Source organism: Lathamus discolor, chromosome W, assembly GCF_037157495.1.
Source record: "Lathamus discolor isolate bLatDis1 chromosome W, bLatDis1.hap1, whole genome shotgun sequence".
Classification (NCBI taxonomy): domain Eukaryota; kingdom Metazoa; phylum Chordata; class Aves; order Psittaciformes; family Psittacidae; genus Lathamus; species Lathamus discolor.
The window spans coordinates 38,173,187-38,194,083 of record NC_088908.1 but is presented as its reverse complement, the minus strand read 5'-3'; the positions used below and the strand labels follow the sequence as shown (position 1 = coordinate 38,194,083).

Below are 20,897 nucleotides of genomic sequence, written 5' to 3'. Positions count from 1 at the left end.
CCCAGCGCTGCAATAATGCCAAGGATGCATGGAGCCTCTGGACCAGTCACAATAGGGTGCTTTTGCCACTCCTTCCCACTTTGGATTATTTCAGCCTACAGTACAGTTAACTCTTGGGATCCTCCTGTTTCTTCAGAAATACAAAAGGGTTCCACCCCTTGATAGCTTGATGGCATCAGGGTACACTGTGCATTAGTATCGACTCGTGTGGGGCTCATGTGCCAAGCCATCTGATCTAAGCAGTCCAGTAAACCCGACTGTCCCTCTCCTCCATTTGGCTGGAGGTAGGGCCCCTCAGACAGCAATCATAAGATTCTTCACTCCCTTCTTGTACAAAGTGATTAGGATTCCTCTTCATAAGAGTCCGAGTAAAATCAGCTCTTCCACTCCATCTGGGAACCTGCTCAGCAAAGACTGGAACAGCAATTTTCTCGGTAGGATCATCCTTGACCATTGTTCTGCAATTTCTGCACCCACTCCTCCAGAACCGAGGTAGGTTTTCCATCCCACTTTCTCGTGTCTTCTCTGTGATCCCGCAGGTAAAACCATAGGGTGGCCCGTGGCTTATACCTCCTGTATCCTCTCTCTTGGGCAATAGGGCACCTTCTGTTAGTAGGTGAGACATGGGTTGGTACATGTGGGGAGCTGGACAGATCGGAAAGATTGTCTCTCAGTTGTTTGAAATCCTGGGTTAGGAGTTTTGCCACAACTGAAATCATGGAAGGGGGTGAGATTGTCTTTGAACTCTCAGAGTCAACAAGTAAATTCATCGACTGTTGGTGGTGCTACCTCACTCTAGGTCATTGATGCCACTGAGTGGGCATATGATGATGGCACACTCCATGGAAGTTTCCGCCACATGGGTCATATACATTCAACTTCATCTGGATCTATGGATGTATTCCCAGTATCCGGCCTACAATAGATCATCTCTGGAATGGCTGATTCCCTCAGGGACTAGATGCCTCTTTCTATTGTGGTCCACTTGCCTGACTGACTCATAACACTGTCCTTATAGGGAAACCTATCCTTCACAGCTGCCAAGAGCCACCTACAGAAGGCTGAGAGCTCGTTTCTCTTTTGCAATCACTCTGTCAATTCCCCATTCCCTAGCAAGTGATCCCAGCTGCTTGGCTTCCCTACCTTCTAGTTTGTGACCATTGGCCCCATTGTTCCAGCATCAGAGCAATCAGGTGACAATGTGCTCCCATGGAGAACAGCTGAAATCTTTTTACATGTTCTGCAGCTTGGTCGAGGTCCAGGATCAAGAAGTTACCTCTTCCTCTGATTCCTGTATTACTAATTCTTGTTCAGATGCCGCCCCCTGTAGTATGTGCATTGGGTCTTCATCTTTCTTCACTTCAAGGGTTGCTCTTTGTGCCTCTCATTTGATTTTCCCCTTGCTTACAGGGGCAACAGATACTGGCATGGATTTGTCATTTGGTTTAGCTGCAGTGTCTTTCACTGTGATTGGAGCAGCTGCTGTGTCTGATACCAAGGTTGGAGTGGCTGCAGCATCTGTTGTCAGGGTTGGTGTAGCTGTTGTGCTTGGGGGCTGAGTACCTGTGTTGTCTGTTGCTTTGCCATCAAATCCAGAGACATCTTTTTCCCTTTGAAGGTGCTGGATAGTGTTTAGAAGGGCTCTGTAGCCATAGGCCAAGCCCCAACACATTGCAGCAAGCTGTCCCTCTTTGGTATTGCCAGGATAACAGTACACCTCGTTTAAGTGTTCTGCTAATTTTTCTGGATTTTGTCCTTTTTCAGGGGTGAAGTTCCAAAGCACTGGAGAGGTTCACTTGCCCAAGTGCTTGCCAGTACTGTCCCACACACTGTGCCACACATGACTGTCCAGCCTTGGGGAAAATCTCTTGGTGGTCCTTTTATATAGTTGTCTAACCCTAGATAAGACTCGAACGCAACCCTACTTAACTTTCGAGATCAGATGAAATAGGGTATTCTCAGGGTGGTATGGCTGTGTGTAAAACACACACTGTAAATGTAGGAACATGCCGATCCCCAGCACAAGCAGCAGGCAGGTCTCAATGGTATTCAAAGGCCATCCGAACCTTTAGAATTCTCAAATGCTGCTGTAAATAGCCCAGTGTGGGAGCACGGGGTTTGAGGGAATACCTCCTTCATAGACTGACCCCCCACCAAGGAGGAAAAAAAAAAAGCGTGCAATTGCTAAAAAATTCCGTTATATACCTCCCAAAGTATAGAGGTGATGACCACACTGGAAATGCAAGCCAGACTGGTTTAAGGATCAATGAGTCTATTGCACTAAAACACATTAACATGAAGTACAGTGAAACAATAACTTTAGCCCAGGCCCCCCACCTGATAAACACTAAAACAACAAATACTGGCTGCACGTAAGGTATGACATGCTGATACTATGAGATACAGCGCAACAACTCTGAGAGCAAATAAATCAACATTTGGACAAGTGACTATTAAACCGTAAGGAATGCTTATCACAAATACTATTAGACACATTCTGGTCAGATCTGTCGTTATCTCAACCCTTTGTGCCCCATGTTGGGCACCACAAAAAACTGTCGTGATTTAAGCCCAGCCGGTAACTCAGAACCATGCAGCCACTCGCTCAATCTCCCACTTCTTCTTCCCCCCACTCCTGGAGGAATGGGGAGGAGAATCAAAAGAATGTAACTCCCACAGGCTGAGATAAGAACAGTCCAGTAACTAAGGTACAATACAAAACCACTACTATCACCACCAGTAATAATAATGATAAGGGAAATAACAAGGGGAGAGAATACAATTGCTCACCACCTGCCGACTGATACCCAGCCTGACCTGAGCCGCGACCCCAGCCTTCCAGGTAACTGTCCCCAGTTTATATACTGAGCATGACGTGCTGTGGTATGGAATACCCCTTTGGGTAATTTGGGTCAGGGGTCCTATCTTTACTTCCTCCTGGCTTCCCCTCCTCCCTGGCAGAGCATGAGACTGAAATAGTCCTTGATCGGAGTAAGCATTACTTAGCAAAAACTAAAAAACATCGGTGTCTTATCAGCACTGTTCTCAGATTAAAGTCAAAAACACAGCACTGCACCAGCCACTAAGAAGGAGAAAAAATGACTGCTACTGCTGAACCCAGGATACAGCATTAAACATTTATGTAAAAAAGCTGAAGTTCTCTCATTCCAGGCAACTTCCTGAAGAGACAGGAAACAGGAAGTTGGGGCAGGAAACAAAAGGTCACTGATTTTATGTTTGAGGGAGGGTACAGGCTTTTGGGTGCACTGTAGTAGATTAGTCTTGATATTTGTTTTGAGGTGGGGAAGGGGCAAAGAACGGGAGGAGGGATTCTTTAGGAGTTCAATACTGTTAGGTTGTTCTTTCATACCAGAAAGACAAAACTGTATGTACACAACAGTAGCAAATACAGAAAGCTGACCTTAATCAATTGTGAACTACAAATCAAAACACTTTTTAAGTCACTGTTTTGCAACTTAAAGTTTTCTCTACATACTACATGTGGCAAGACTGAGCAGCAGCTTACTACTCAGTCTCCAATGCACAGCATTTGGCAACCCCTATGTTTGTAAAACAGGCTTAAACTGTAAGGTCAAGGTCTACTTTGTACTCATTACCATTCTGAATCTTAAATAAGCTATTGAAACCAAGTAAGCTAATGCAAAACCACAGCAATATGGTTTCACACAGGATCATGTTCTGCAAACAACACTGTTCATTCAGACAAGGGGGACACAAAAATTACTAAATGGAATATATAAACCTTTAGAATCAGTTTTAAGTAATGTTAAGTTTGATGGCTTTGTAACAGTAGCAATGGCAAATTACTAAAGTGCATGATACATAGAAAAAAAATAGAATGCAGCTAGAGAACACACTGAGCATTCTTGTACAAGATAAATTGTTATAGTTGACACAGTTTTAAGAAAAACAGTCTAGAAGAACAGGACACAGGGATAAGGAGTATCTGGGAATGGCAGGTGTCCAGGATGGGCTACAGTTAAACTAACAGATAAGTAGGAGGATTATTATGTCTCTGGTGCTAACGAACCAATTAAACTGGTATAAGCATCTACTGCACGTGCTCCAAAGGCTGCCAGAAGTGATGAAGATTGTTGGAAGAAGTAAACGACCCTCAGAGACCACCACCACAATTCTGTACGCATGCGGGGAACTTTCTGGAAAATGACGTAATGTATGTATGCCCAGGGACTATATAAGGACGGCTTGTGTAGCAACAGAGACACACACGTTAGGAGGAGCTATCCCCCGTGTCTCCCGGCACCACAATAAAGAATACCTGCTTGTCAGCTTGAAAACATTGTTGGCAACTTTGTTCCTGGAGTTTTCTCCGAATCATCATATATTTCCATACGTGAAATCAACTAGATTTAATTTATTGGTGCACCTTTCAATTATTTTGATCACTTAAGAGGAAATTACCATCTTTGTTCCAGTGGCACAATGTTAAATGCACTGTTTACAGTGGGAATTAAGAAAATACCTGGTATGTAATTGCTCTGTGGTTCAATTCCAGCTGGAAAGTTAGTGTTTTCAGGAATGGAATGGGTGTAGTCATCCAGAGGTGGAAGTTCTGTTAGAATCTCAGTGTGCCGCGGCACTAGTACAGGAGGCAAGACTGGAAAAGCAAAATCAAAGCATTAGTGAGTCCCTTAAAGTACACACTTTGTAAGCTAAAATGAAAAAAAGCAATCTAAACCTCCTAGCAACTTCTGCAGATGTTTTGAAATTTTCTCAATCTCAGTAGAGTCATAGAGTCATAGAATAGTTAGGGTTGGAAAGGACCTCAAGATCATCTAGTTCCAACCCCCCTGCCATGGACAGGGACACCTCACACTAAACCATCCCACCCAAGGCTTCATCCAACCTGGCCTTGAACACCGCCAGGAATGGAGCACTCACAACCTCCCTGGGCAACCGATTCCAGTGTCTCACCACCCTAACAGGAAAGAATTTCCTCCTTATATCCAATCTAAACTTCCCCTGTTTAAGTTTTAACCCGTTACCCCTTGTCCTGTCACTACAGTCCCTGACGAAGAGTCCCTCCCCAGCATCCCTATAGGCCCCCTTCAGATACTGGAAGGCTGTTATTAGGTCTCCACGCAGCCTTCTCTTCTCCAGGCTGAACAGACCCAACTTCCTCAGCCTGTCTTCATACGGGAGGTGCTCCAGTCCCCTGATCATCCTCATGGCCCTTCTCTGGACTTGTTCCAGCAGTTCCATGTCCTTTTTATGTTGAGGACACCAGAACTGCACACAATACTCCAGGTGAGGTCTCACAAGAGCAGAATAGAATACTACAATTGTATTGCTAGTTACTGGAAGAAAGAGATTCATGAGGTGCCTCCTGACTAAAACTATTCCTACATTAGCAAAGGTAAGTCATCTCTATTCTCCTTTTCAGTCCCGATTGTATTTAGCTAGCTGGAAAATGCTAGCAGTACTGAAATTGTTTATCAGAGGTGTGCAAAACATTTGCAAAGATTTTTCACTAAATTTACTATTAAAATCTTTCAGGGGATGGTATTCTCAAAACCTGCATCTCTAAGAATCTTGTACTTCTGGCAAGAGAAAGCATCATCTTTCCCTATTTTTCATTTAAAACATTATGCTGAACAAGTATGTACAGATGCTGCTAGCAGAAGCAGCCTTCCTACCTGGTGTCTCCACTCTCTGGTAATGGTAAGGGTTTACACATACTTCATCCTTTTTAAGATTAAAAGCATATTCACAGTTTTCAATTGCTTTAAGTTCATGGTGGCTGTGAAGATCTGGCCAGCGCCACAAACGACAGTAAATAACATGTGGTAATCCTTTACGATGAGATACCTGCAGACGGCCATCAAGAGATCTACAGAGGAAAGATGTTGAGAAGTATTTAGAAACCACATACTGTCTCTTAATCGCTCGAAGCAACAGTGTACACACAAGATGGGCAGTTACTTTATTCTCAGAATTCAGTGGGTTGACATTGCTAGTGACATTTATACTTTTGTTAAAAGGCTTCAAATGTGATAAAAATGATGGTATCGAGTGGAGTCTTATTTTTGAGCTGCTCAAATTATTGCCAATGAACTTAGAGTTCATTAAAAGCCACTCACTTTACCTCCAACCAAGTATTTAGTATGATTTCATCATATATTTTTTTTATTAAATGCATAAGACTGTTGATTAAGTAAATAAATAAATAGATCACACACTTAACAGTCCCTTCCACTGCTAAACCTCAAGGCTTTGCTGTGGCATGGATGCTTTATAGCTATATATATATCTCTAGGTATAAGAATTCCTACAGGACTGCAAATAAGCCTATAAGCTGTCAGCTGCCCAAGTGATCCACATGACAGTATAACACAAAAAGCATGAATGCACACCTTGTAAAGGCTGTACAGTTTATCTTCTTGACTTCATCTGCCTCGCTACCAGCTGAAAGTGTTTTGCTAGTTTTAAGACAGAATGCATATGCTTACACAAATACAGATGTTTATGATTGTTACGGGATGGGAGACAAACTTCAATACACAAATCAAATAATGTGACATGAAAAAATAAAGACCCTGCTTAGAATTTGCCCACCATTAACTACTGAAGAATTTACAAACAATTCTTTAGTAGCTCATATCTGAGCCAAAGAGCAAGATTTAACTGAAAGCTTGTGACATACAAAGCTGTTTAAACACTTTGCAAGATTAGGTCTAAAGAACTAAGTTTCCCAACTTTGTTTATATAAATACCAAATCACATTAAAGCTTACATTCAACAAATTTTTCCATTTTTCCAATAGCATTGGTGTGAAAAAGGAACACTGCAGAATTAGTTTCATTGGACAAAACATCAGCTGAAAACATAGGGATTTCTACACTGGCAAGCAAATATTTTCAAATGCTGTACCACAAGAGGCTTAGGAAGCATTTTCGTCTATTTTACAACTAAAGCATCCCATTACAGACCCTCCGAAGCCAATCCCTCCCACAAGTTTTCTATGATGAGAGAGGGCAGAATATTCACCTGGTTTGTTCAGAGAAGCTGTAAAGGCCTGTTGTATCCCACTGATCTATCGTGTTTGGTGTACTCAGTCCCCAAATTTCAGGGCAAGTGCTGTGCATAAATTGAAAACAAAAAAAACTGATATGAATATGGAACATGGTTATTCAAAACACCATGGTGTCAAACTTGGAAAAATGTACAGAATGCTTCCTTTCACATAGAAGACAGAGCATTGTTAGACTTGCATTTCAGCTGACATCTCATGCTATATTTTCTATATGAAGGAAATGGAACATGTGATTCAAGGTAAATGATAATGCTTTTAAAAGATGAACAAGTTCTTTGGTTTAAAAGTAGTCGATACAGTTGTAATGTTCCTTAAAACAAGCAAAACTTCCTCAGCCTAGCTCTTAACAAAACTCAATTTTAAAGGGTAGCTTTGTTTTTTGTTGTTTGGGTTTGTTTTTTGGTTTTTTTTTTAATAAGCTTCCCTATATCTTCAAATAAAGGCCATGTATATCTGAAACTGAACATCTTAATCTAACTTTCAGGTACTACCAACTTAAGCATTAATCTCATTCTCCATGCACATACTAACTTCCTGCTTTTCCCAAAACAGAAAAATCTGGACTCTGAAGAAAATCCACATTGTAGTTGATACTTCTATTTTCTGTACTCCGTTGATTAAAGAACTAAATATTCTTTTCCACAGTATACAAAACATAAAATGTTCAACACAGGTTTACAGCACAGTATTTTAAGACTTAACTATAGAATAATAATACTTTAGTTGCTAAATAAAGTCAGAGGAAAGGAGAGAGAACCAATTCTTTTCCAAACTGGTTCAATGACAAGATCACAACAGGAAAGAAAAAGGAGCCTTCAGTCATAGTTACAAACTAAAATCAACAGCAGATTTCAGCAAAACAAGAAATCAATATGGGCTTATAAATGGGCAGCAGACTTTAAGAAGCATAAATCAAGCTCATAAACTTGCTCTGTGACCACTGAAAATTTATAGTTTATTTAAAGTAACGCACAACTAGACTTTGCACCTCAGAAAGAATTTGGTTCACAAGTAACTTATATCTCCACTTTGTAATTACAATGCCTGAAGTTGGACTGGCTGCTACATTACCTTTAAAATGAATAGCCTCTGAAAAGCTGCAACAGAAAGAATCCAAGTTCATAAAACTCCTGGTTTTAAATATAGGTGTTATGATTTAAATTTCAACTACTAAACTTAGCTGATATACTCACAAATTTGTATTGAGTGCTTAAGGGAAGAGACATGAGGTAGGTCTTATTTCTCCTCCCTACACAGGGAAAATGCCTTAGTGCTATGAAAGAAAAGACCAGAGAGCACAGCACAGCACCATACTTAAAACCACATTCAGGGCTGACAACCACATCAATTCCACAGTGACATTAATGAAACATAAGTGTGGGCTACTGAAGGGAATGAATGGTTATTGTCCCCTTCTTGCCTGTCCCACATGCCTCATTTCCTATGCCATCTGTGTCAGTGAGAAAAGATAATGGTCCATGGTGAAACACACAAAAAATAGAAAAGTACTGTTTGGCACGGGTTGTGGGAACATAACCTTGAAAATAGGGGAGTTAACACCGCTGTTAGCAAAAGGGAGTCTTATACCAGTTGCAAGACACATGAGGTAATGGCCTGTTTTGGCTCCTCCCTGAAAAGTCCTGCTTTGGAAATCCCCAAAAAATCCCAAATCCCCAGAGACACTTTTTGTATAGCTGGCCACTTCTTCCAATGTAAGCCAGCCCCTTACATTGGAATGAGTGGCATTTTTGCTAGCATAAAAAGCCCGAGCCTCATGCAGCGTGGGGAGGCAGAACCTCATACCACCCAGGTCAACGTTGCCTCCGCGGGGACACCTACTAAGGTTGAGCCTGACACCTCGCACTGCGATGATGTTTCTCAAAGCTGGTTTCCTGATCGTCGTCACATGGCCTTTGGGGTTGTGGTAAGATAACCAAACATCAGAAATATCCTTTACCGTATCTTTTGTTATCTCTATATTTTCCCTGTATCAATAAACTAGTTGTGATTCTTTATTGTGTTGTGTTTCTCTCAACCCAGAATCCTTGAACTCTGGAACATAATTGGCGATGAGGATGAGATTCCGGGTCTGAGAGAGCGTGAGAGAAATATTTGGGTATAACAAGAATTAGTGGGGCCGTGTAGCGGGGTGCACAGCTACCGGACTGTGCCACATATTAGTGTGTAGTGGGGCCGTGTAGTGGAGTGCACAGCTACCAAATTGTGCCATGGTTTAGTTGTGATAGGGTTGTGTAACCATCCAAGCCACCCTTCAATTCGGCTCCTGGTGCTCCGCCAGTAGGGTGCCTGGGGTGGACGCAGGTACCGTGGAGCACGTTCCGGGATAAAATAGAGACTTGCACTAATGTAGGACCTGAACCGTGGGGAGCTAGAGGACTCCATGGGAGTGTTAAAAGTATTGAGGTGAGTTTGTACAAACTCCCCATACCCGCTCAAAGGAGCGACTGAGTCATGCCTGGCAAACAGCAAGCATGAAAGGCTGCTTGCTGCTTGCCTACAAAGGCATGGTAGATAAGAACACAGAGTTAGAGCAATAAGTAGCATTTACATTTCGAGCTAGAAAGGGTTAAAGGAGAAGTGCTGTTGCAGAGGCAGGCATTTGTAGCTGCTACAGAGCAGGGTGAGAGAATGTGGAGGGAAAAAAAAGTGCCACCCTAGCCGAAAAATACGCTGTCTTCGTTGCCAAAAAACGGAGCAAGAAAAAAGATACAAAGGCAGAGTGAGGCCACGGGTCTGTGCCCTTGTGTCTGATCCCGATTGGAACCCGGAGACATGGAATGGAGATATTTGGGGTACCAGTGAGTCAGAATCAAGTACCATAGATGAGGCAGACATGAAAAAGGAAGGAGCCCATGCAGGTCCTGTGTTTAAATGTAAGATGATTACCAGGGCAAACAGACAGGTAAGAACAGATGAATTGACAGACTATAGTCCCGAGGAGATTAGTAACTTATTGGATAAATACAAGCAGAGACCAGGAGAGAAACCCCAGAACTGTCTAGTTTGCCTCATGGAGGAAGGAACAGATACTGTACTGCTAGACGGGGTGGATGGGAAAAAACCCATACTACTATCAGAACAAGGAAACCCCATTGAACAAGTGATTGAAAAGCTAAGCCAATTAGGGGATTTACCAGGACTGGGCTTGGACAAAGCAGCTCAGGACCAGGGAAGAGTAGGAATGGGGGAGATGTGGGAACTGTAAGCTGTCCTGTTCCCACTATGTGGATAATTAAAGAAGAAGAAGAATTGCTAATAGTGCACCTGGGTCTGGAGCAGCCCAGGGAGTGCTTATGTACATGGGTGCAAGGTCAGGCTGGGAAACAGCTTGAGGAGTGATTGTTTATAGAATGGAATTTATAGTGACTGAAGACAGTCACTGTGATTGATGTGGTTTCTGTTTGGCTTCATAGCTCAGATCTAAACCCTCTGGTATTCCAGCAGGCCGCCCGTGTGGCTGTTCGGGCCTGGAGGTGAGTGCCTGGATCGGGGGGAGACTACTTCTTTCATGGGTGTTTGCCAGGGGGGGTCTCAGGAACCCTATGTGTCTTTTATAGACCAATTGGACAATGCTATACAAAGGCAGATTGATGGTCACGGGGCTGCTCATGCCCTTTTATTTTGGCTAGCATATGAGGGTACAGGTGGGGATTGTGGGGCTGTGTTAGCTCCAGTCAGAGGAAAATTTACAAACATTGCCAAGTTGGTTGGGGCATGTCAGGATGTCAGAGCAGAGGCTCATAGGGCTTCTGTATTGGCTGCTGCATTAATTATTCTGTTTTTATTGGTCATATTAGGTTGCATTCCAACCTGCCTGGCCCTTTAACTATGGGTAATGACATAGCTGACTCCTTGACTGTTAACACTGTGCAGTTTACTTTTGCAGCTGCTTCACATTCCTTTTTTTCATCAGAATGCCTCTGCTTTAAGGAGACAGTTTAACCTCTCTTCTTCTCAAGCAAAGCAGATTTTGTCAGGTCTTGCCCTGACTGTCAGTCAACAGCTCAATTCTCATTTGCTGTGGGTGTAAATCCTTGTGGCTTAAAGGTGAATGTGGTATTGTGATCCTCTGGGCAGGCAGAAATGGGAAGGGCCAGTGGAACTGATAACCTGGGGGAGGGGGTATATTCGACCCAGAATCCTTGAACTCTGGAACACCATCTGTGCCAGGGAGGCTGAAATGTCCACACAATTGAGCAACAACCCAAATCAATAAACTGACGATCTGACTACAGAACATACCTGTCTGAAAATTTACGTTTTGAGAGTTACTTTTCAGCCAGATCACTCCTGTTCACTGTGGAGCTACATGAGCACTACAAAGGAGGAGCAAGAGTGTAATTCTGGGCAGCAGCTTGCATTTATCACAAATAAAAAATGTTAAATAAAATATGGCCTTTGACATTTTACTGATTATGAACACAAGTAACATTCTTTAGTAGATCACCTTTTGTCTCGTAGAGAGCAGCAGAGAGCCACATGCAAAGGTCCATTCTCAGACATACATCCAGCTCTTCAGAAGAGCCAACTCTCCTGAACAAGTTACATCCATCTCAGACACAGGCAGCATCACAGCTCTCCAGAAAGAATGGGCCAAAGAGGAATACTGACCATCACTGCAGTGGTAGAGCCTGCAAACTCTCTTTCATATTTCCAAGATGCCTCCAGGATGGTGGGCTGCCAAAAACTGCATAAAGATTGAAATAGTTGCCCTGAAGACACACAGGCAGTCTGTGGGACACCACGGAGCATCCCTGCACTGCACTGTGTCCTTAAATATGCATCACTACTGCTGGTAAGACATCATACACATTAAATAAATAAGAACAATCAGCACACAAAGCCTGCTACAGATTGACACAGACAGCTCTGACAGTTTACTACCTCTGAGCAATGGATCCTTTATACAAAACAGTGCTCCAAAGCTGCTGCTGTCATACAGATTACATGTTCCCAAAATTGTGGGGTGTATCACTAGTGCAAGCATGACATGCCACGCATTTGCTTCACAAGACTTTTAAGACAGAACATGCAAAAGTAAAATTTCACAGCCCTTGACAAAGTACAATGAACAGGAATAGTATTTTATATTTCTAACCTCTTCTCTCTATATATATATTCAAACTATCAAAGTTGACAGCATATTACAGAAGCTACAGAAAGACAATATCCTGAAGTGACTGTGACAGAGCCACAGCTTACAATGCAACTCAGGACACCATGAAGGGTGGGCAGGCCAGAAGGTACAGGAAAAAATTATCAGTTAGAGCAAACCTGCTGCAATATTCAGCAGCATACATGATAAGCTGTCTTCCAGGACATATATCTGCTTGGAGCTGAGATTAATATCAATGTTTTACTAACCTCATCTACATTAGGACTATACTCAAACTCCAATAATCTGCAATCAAACACTGAAAAGCCTGCAGGAAATCATCCCACAAAATCAACAGTCAGCTCAGAACAGCTTTTACTGTTTGCTGGAAAACACATCTGAGGAAATAATCTCCTTACTCTCCTGCTCACATAAAATATTTGCTGTCTAAAAGACGCAAGAACATGCCCCCACCACATCACCCGGACAGTGAAGTAGGGCTCTGAATATTCACACACACACATCCCAAAACACCTCAAAACCGTGAAAAGCATATTTCATACACAGCACTTCCACGAAAGGCCACAGAATATTCATTAATATGCAAGCAATAGCCTGACAGAGGGCAGACTTGCCTACTCATCCCAGAAAGCTGGTGCCTGGAAAGAAGGTGACTGTATTCTGAAATATGTTCAAACAACCACTAAAACCACCTAAGAGGAAGACAGGAGGTACAGAGTTTTTAGTATAGAATTACTGCCCCAAAATAAATAGTATGTATTCTTTCCTCAACCTACCTTTCTGAAGCATCCTAAACCCCTTGTGATGTGAAGAGTCCTTCTATGCTTTAGTACATAAAGAATTTAGAAGAATCAAAGGCTAACATCAGTACTCATAAGTCTCATCTAGAAACATTCCCAGGCCCTGGTAACATGATCATATATGGTAGAAAGCAGCTAGGATGCTACCCAGCACTGGTACGTGCCAATTCCTATTCTCCAACATAATTCCCAGATTTCTGAGTTGCACACCATTGGGACTGTGGAGGATTGGCTTGTCGAAAAAGGTCAAAAGGTCACGTTCCCATCAATGAGCTGAAACAAGACATCTGTGTAGAACATGGTGCAAACCTCTCATGCCAGATAATGAGGAAATGAAGGACACCGGCAAACAGCAACATACTATGACCAATCACAGCCAAGGCCACTAAGCGATAAGTGCATGAGAAGGAGGATGGTGGGGGGGTGCACGGTGTAGCTGCAAAAATGTAGAAGCTATAAACCAATGATCTTGTAACATGTAGAAGCTACAAACCAATGATCTTGTAACATGTAAAAGCTATAAGCCAGTGATCTCTCTGTAACCAAACTATAAACATGCAAGCAAGGTATATAAGTATCCATCTGCTAAGCAATAAACGAGACTTGTTGGTCATCATCTGATGAGCTCGTCTCCCGGCGATTCCCACAAATGGTGACCCCGACGTGATCCCTCGAACGCCACGGTGGGACGACGTAAGTTCTGCTCGGGTCCTGATCGCAGCCACAGGACGGTCAAAGCGCCAAGATCTCGGGATTTTAAGCGCCGGACCCTGGGTGACCGTATAGACGAGCCCGGCCGATACGCGCCGCCGAAACCTGAAGGGGCTGCAACAAGCGCGCTAAGGTATGGAAAGGCAAGCGGCGTATGATTTATTTACTGCCTTCTTACAAAAGCGGCAGGTTAAAGGGATCGACCTGCAGAAAGAGCTGCAGGGACTGTTAGCTTATGGACAGTCTAAGGGATGTTTTGTTAACCCTCACACTGTCCATGAATTAGCAGAATGGCGAAAATTTGGAGATAAGATTTGGCAAGCTATATATAATACCCTGTTAAAACAAAAGGCTGGGAAGACAGCAGGGATTGGGAAAGCTCCGAAGAACGCAGCCACGGAGGGCAGTGACACTGTGAAACATTTGTTGGTCATTTGGAGAACTATTTTAGAGATGTTAAAGTCAAAAAGTGAGATCATGGAACCCAGTGTCCCGTCCCCACCACCCCTGGCCACCCTTGAGCCTCTGCCAGTTGCCGCTGTGGCTGCAAAGTCTGAAGACAGAGATGAAGACAGTCTTTTTGACCCGGACCCTATTGACCCCAAGAAAGAGCCTGTGCGTGCTCATCAGGCTGCTGTTGCTGCTCCTGAAGTTCTGACGCCTGTTAATTCTGATGCTGACCTGGATGATCCTTTTGACATGGAGCCGGAAAAGAAGCCTGATTTATATCCCCCAGATCCTCATGATAAATGGACAGCTGTAAAGGGAGAAGCGAGATGGGTGTGGGATGCAGATGTATTGTATGCTTTCCCTGTGATGTATGTGCTGGATCAAGACCTGCGGTGGAAAGGTCTCTCGTATGCCCTTATCAGGGGTATCGAGAAGACTGTAGTGGACTGTGGTGGTCCGTGGACTTGGGGTCCCATATACAACTCATTTGATACAGTCTGTCTGTGATACTCATGTACTAGAAGTTAGCAAATATGTCTATGATTCTATTGATGCTTGGAAACCTTTATAGATATTGCTGGCCACTTCTTCTGACATAGGCTGGCCACCTGTGTCAGAATGAGTGTGCATTTTGATCAGTATAAAAGCCCTAGCCTCATGCGATGTGAGGGAGGCAGAGCTTCTGTGGGGATGCTCGCTAGGGCTGAGCCTGCCACCTCACACTGCGATGATGCCTGTTGGAGCTGGTTTCCTGATAGTCTTCACAGAGTCCTTATGCCACGTTCTGTATGTGGGACTGTGTAGTGTGAGTAATGATTGTCTGGATTTTGTGTTTCAAATATTGTAGTTGTGTGAAATGTGCTTGTGGGATCCCATATGCATACGTATGTGTGTGTGTGTGATGAGAGCAGATGGTGTTCTATGTATTTTCTTTGTTATCGTGTTCATGTAAAAGTTTTTAACAGGTAGTGGTTTAACATTTCAGGCAAGAAAGGGTTAATGCAAAAGTGTGGTTTCTGACAGGTATTTATGGCTGCTGCTGAAGCAGGCAGGCAGCTGTAGCTGCTGCCGAGCAGGCTGCTGTTTGTAGCCGTGCAAAGCAGAGTGAACAACTTTAGGAAAAAAAAAAAAAAAAAAAAAAAAAAAAAGAGGGGGGGGGAGAGAAGAAAAGAAGGTAAAGTTGCAGAGCACAGGTAGACAAATGCGAATCCAGGTGATAGATTGGAAATCTATTCAGAGAGAGGCTCTGTCAAACAATGATTTTGATTGTTGCAGGAAAAGATTCTCGCCTTTCCTGTTAAGTACCAGATTAACACTCAAGGTCAGGCAGTAAATGCTGAAATGTCTCCCTTAAATTGGAAATTGCTATCTCAGTTAAGGCATACTGTTATTTCTACAGGCATTCAGTTTGAACCCACTAGGCAGATGTTGTCATATATTTGGGGAACAGATTTTCTGTTATATTAAAAGTATTGTGAAATTAATCCTCACCCTTTCGCAGTTGTTGTTATGGAACATGTATTGGCAGAAAGCCTGTGAAGAGGCAGTTGCAGTTCAGCGAGGCCAGGGAGATCCCCTGATTGGGGTGCAATTACAACACCTGATGGGAACTGGACAGTTCTCCACTAAGGAGGCTCAAGTCCAGCTAGGTCCAGAATTGTTAAAAGAATCTATGAAACTAGCCTTGCTACTGGGGAGATCATCATCTGCGTTGAAAGGACTATTCATTGTTCCAGGTGTCATCGATGCTGATTATATGGGTGAAATTACGTTAAATTATTTATGCATCTTTGGTGATGAACAAACTCCAGCGGTTATTAAGCACTTTGTGCAAACAGAAGATAAAGCCTTCTTTTAAGGCGTACTATCGAGATCCTAATACAGATTTGTGGCAGGGACCGGCAGAAGTAATATATCTGGACCGTGGTTACGCCTGTGTTTGTGCTCCTGCAGGACCCTTGTGGGTACCATCCAAGTGACTAAGACCGGCTGTTGCAGAAGCTCCAGTGACGGCGTCTCCGAGCTAGTGTATGGACCCTGACTCGCAGGCCCGGGAGGAGCGTTGCTTGCGCCGAGCGCTACAGCCACTAATAGAAGAACTTAACTCCTTAATCAACACAGAGCTTTCGTTGAGCACGGTCGCCCTCCTAGATCCGGTCCATGGCCACAGGCATATAGTGGTACAACTGAGATTGGTGATACAACAAGTGCTTCGATAACTGTAGTTTTTGTCATCAGTGTGACCCTACAGTAGAATTGTATTGTGGTGGTTGTCAGTCTATAAGGCATCTTCGCCAGAGTTAGCTGAAACAAAGACTTTTTGTATAGTCTGTCAAATTATCTTTTATGTAACCCGCTTATAGCGCTTCAGAAATATTTAGCTAATTTTAGAAGTTTCACTTCATAGAGCTGCATATACGTTTGCTTTACAAGCTGCTTCGCTGTTATAGGTCTCATAATTATAGGGGGTTTGTTACTTTGTTATGCTTTGCAATGTTGTTCTGCTTGTTTACAACGACTCCTGACTCAGTCCTTATTCCTTTATAAAGAAAAAGGGGGAATTGTGGAGGATTGGCTTGTCGAAAAAGGTCAAAAGGTCACGTTCCCATCAATGAGCTGAAACAAGACATTTGTGTAGAACATGGTGCAAACCTCTCACGCCAGATAATGAGGAAATGAAGGACACCGGCAAACAGCAACATACTATGACCAATCACAGCCAAGGCCACTAAGCGATAAGTGCATGAGAAGGAGGATGGTGGGGGGGTGCACGGTGTAGCTGCAAAAATGTAGAAGCTATAAACCAATGATCTTGTAACATGTAGAAGCTACGAACCAATGATCTTGTAACATGTAAAAGCTATAAGCCAATGATCTCTCTGTAACCAAACTATAAACATGCAAGCAAGGTATATAAGTATCCATCTGCTTAGCAATAAACGAGACTTGTTGGTCATCATCGGATGAGCTCGTCTTCCGGCGATTCCCACATGGGACCACTTGCACTGGGCAGTTCAAATGCAGCCACCCTGTCCTGGCAGCTAAGAATTTAAGAATATGGACAAGGCAGTCCTGAGCCAGTTGGCCACAGTGCTGTGAACATTTCCAAGCATGTTTAATTTATTAGAAGGGAAGCAGCCAAGACGTAACACCAATTCACCTTCAGTAAGCAGACTGCACTTAAACTGAAATCTAGAAGTACACTTTGAGCTTCATGTTTTACCAAACAGGGGTGTCTGGTTTTGAACTCACTGTATACCACTGCACTGCTAAGCTATCACTGCTTCCAAAATATAATTTGTCTCCTGCATACCACTGTACTTACATCTTTTCTGTGTAGACAGCAATAAATGTACACCAAAATACAAATTTAAAGCTAATATACTTCCTCCCACCAGAGCAGACACTTTCATTCCAAGGCGCATTATCACTGCTATTCTCAAAATTTGTTGACAGAAATGAGGTCAACTATACAAAAGCTAATATTTTGATCTTTGCAACACTAGCTCAGATGAGCTAATCACCATGTTTTGTGGCCTCTAGCAGTCTCAGAGGAGGCCTGTTTGAATATTAGATTGCTGTTTTACAGACCACACAAAAATGAACTTGTAAGGGAGTTCAGGCATATAAAGCATTACACCGGCTCAGTTTCCCAGGTAGTTTGAAGTTTTAACAACAACCAAAAAAAAGTACTTCCTACAAAAAGGACAGATGCTCAAAAGATAGTTGCTGAGGTGAGTAGCTTGAGAGAGGACGCCTGCAACACCGGAGCGGAGAGGGGAGAGATCAGCGTCCAGGAGCCTCACCTCAGAGCGACAAGAGCCACTGAGGAGGGAGCCTCAAGTCCTCAACAGGACTTGCCCAGGACTCGGAAGCTCAGCTCCCGTGAGGGGCTGACTCACAGGGGGCGGAGCCAGGAGGAGTGGCACCAGCTGGGAGTGGCTAAAAAACCTTCCCAGGGAGCGCGGCGACCAGGAGCGCGGCGAACAGAGCCGGCAAACAGAGAGCGTCGAGGCAGAGGGTCGAGGCAGTTTGCGCGGGAACAGAGCCGGCAAACAGAGAGCGTCGAGGCAGAGGGTCGAGGCAGTTTGCGCGGCAGTTCGCGCGGGCAGGCGAGCGGGCAGGGAAGCGTTCCAACCGCCTCATCGAGAGGACTCGCCTGGAGTACAGGAGGGGGAAGGAGTGCTGAGGGACGTAGACGGATTGATTGACCAGATAGATCATGGTTACAACACGATCGAAAGCTGTAGTGAGTACTAATGTGGGTATCCAGACTGAGCCTTCCTGCAGACATGCAGCTGTGCAGGTCTCTGGCTGCAGCGAATGCCTGAGCCTGGCACTTGTATTGGAGGGAGCCAGTGACACTGCTTGTGTTCGCTGTGAGCAAATAAATGACCTGCTCAGGCAGGTGGCTGAACTGAGGGAGGATGTTGAAAGGTTGAGAGCCATTAGAGAGTGTGAAAGTGAAATAGATTGGTGGAACCACACCCTAAGGCAAGGGCAGAGGGAAGTGGTTCAACAAGATATGGATCCCCTTCCCTCCTACCATCAGACAGAAGGAGAGAGCTTAATGGACAAGGATGGATGGAGGGAGGTTCCTCCTCGGAGAGGTAAGCGAAAACCCTCACAATCCCTTCCTCCCTCCCAGTTGCCCTTGAATAACAGGTACGAGGTCTTGGAAATTCAGGGCCAGGTGAATGGAGATGGTGAGGCAAATCTATCTAGTGAGTCACCCAGGGCTAGTCACTCACCCACATACCTCAGAACTTCCCCAACCAAGAAGAAAAGAAGAGTAATTGTTGTGGGTGACTCCCTTCTGAGGGGAACAGAAGGGCCCATTTGTCGACCGGATCCACCCCACAGGGAGGTCTGCTGCCTGCCTGGGGCTCGGATTAGAGATGTTAAAAAGAAGCTCTCTGAACTGGTGCAGCCGTCTGACTACTACCCACTGCTGGTTTTTCAGGTTGGCAGTGACGAAATTATTACGAGGAACGTAAGGGCAATGAAGAGAGACTACAGGGCCCTGGGACGGCTGGTTAAAGGGTCTGGAGCGCAAGTGGTGTTTGCCTCCATACCTGTTGCAAGCGAGGGTGAAGGGATATATAAGAAGACTCTGCAGGTTAATGTATGGCTACGTGACTGGTGCCAAAGGCAGGGGTTTGGGTTTTTCAGTCACAGGCTGCTGTATGGGACACCTGGTTTGCTGGTGACAGGCGGGATACACCAGTCCCAGAGAAAAAAAAGGGTTTTGGGGCAGGAGTTAGCAGGGCTTATTGACAGGGCTTTAAACTAGTTATGAAGGGGGGAGGGGATTTAACTGGGCCTGTTGGGGACAAGCCTAAGAGGAACATGCTAGGGATTGAAGGATGGCGGGCTAAGGAGGACTATCAATCTCTTGTTTCACTTGTGGGAAAGGATAGCTTTTTAGACCCTGTCCCGCAGGGGAAAAAGGGTACTAGGACTGGCTCCCTGAAATGCCTGTACACCAATGCACGCAGCATGGGGAATAAACAGGAGGAGTTAGAAGTCTGTGTGCGGGCTAAAGGTTATGATCTAGTGGCGATTACAGAGACATGGTGGGACAGTTCACATGACTGGAATGTGGTCATGGATGGCTATGTCCTTTTTAGGAAAGATAGGTCAGCAAAGCGAGGTGGTGGAGTTGCTCTTTACGTGAGAGAGCAACTAGAATGTATTGAGTTCTGTCCGGGGTCGGATGAGGAGCAAGTGGAATGTCTGTGGGTACGAATCAAGGGGCTGACTGGCACGGGTGATACAGTTGTGGGGGTCTATTACAGACCTCCTGATCAGGACGAAGGAGTTGATGAGGCTTTCTACAGGCAACTGGAAGTAGCCTCGCGACTACATGCCTTAGTCGTCGTGGGGGACTTTAATTACCCCGATATTTGCTGGAAGACTCACACAGCCAGTCATTCACAGTCTAGGAGGTTCCTCGAGTGCATTGATGATAATTTCTTAATGCAAATGGTGGACGTACCAACTAGGGGAGCAGCGCTGCTAGATTTAGTACTCGCCAACAAGGAGGGTTTGGTCGAAGTGGTGACGGTCAATGGCAGCCTTGGCTGCAGTGACCATGAGATGGTGGAGTTTAGGATCCTGTGTGGGAGGAATAGAATACCTAGCAAAGCCACAGTTCTGGATTTCCGAAGGGCCAACTTTGGCCTCTTCAGTCAACTGCTAAGGGAAGTCTCATGGGAAAGTGTACTAGGCGGTAAAGGGGCTCAAGATAGTTGGTTAGCATTCAAGGACCGCTTCTTCCAAGCTCAGGATCGGAGCGTCCCAATGAGTAGGAAGTCAAGTAAGGGATCTAGGAGACCGGCGTGGTTAAACAAGGAGCTGCTGGGCAAACTCAAGTGGAAAAGGAGAATCTATGGATTATGGAAGGAGGGGCTGGCCGCTTGGGAGGAATATAGGACAGTTGTTAGAGGATGTAGGGAGGCAATTAGGACAGCTAAGGCCTCCTTGGAACTCAATCTTGCTAGTCGGGTTAAAGACAATAGAAAGGGCTTCTTCAAATACATAGCAAATAAAACTAAAACAAGAGGCAATATAGGCCCACTGCTGAACGAAGTGGGTACCCTGGAGACAGAGGATATAAAGAAGGCAGAGGTGCTGAATGCCTTCTTTGCCTCTGTCTTTACTCCTGCAGACTCTCCCCGAGGGCCCCGGATTTCTATAGCCCCAGAAGGAGTCAGGACAAAGG

General features: G+C 44.3%; 1 protein-coding gene and 1 long non-coding RNA gene across 3 annotated transcripts in view; one reads left to right on the top strand and one right to left on the bottom strand.

Moving 5' to 3' along the window:
• The window catches only part of LOC136004495 (mothers against decapentaplegic homolog 2), an 89,946-nt gene that overhangs the window by 21,302 nt on the left and 47,747 nt on the right, over positions 1–20,897 (bottom strand). The window contains exons 2-4 of one of the 2 annotated variants that reach the window (XM_065661031.1): positions 7,030–7,119; positions 5,679–5,872; positions 4,505–4,639 (exon numbers count right to left, since the gene is read on the bottom strand). In XM_065661031.1, the coding sequence (XP_065517103.1) occupies positions 4,505–4,639; positions 5,679–5,872; positions 7,030–7,119 (419 nt within the window). The remainder of the gene's footprint in view (positions 1–4,504; positions 4,640–5,678; positions 5,873–7,029; positions 7,120–20,897) is intronic. The other variant, XM_065661032.1, reaches the window with a different exon arrangement.
• LOC136004497 (uncharacterized) lies at positions 8,855–14,696 on the top strand. The gene is made up of 3 exons (XR_010608495.1): positions 8,855–8,999; positions 10,510–10,569; positions 11,558–14,696. It is a non-coding gene; the product is annotated as an uncharacterized LOC136004497 (long non-coding RNA).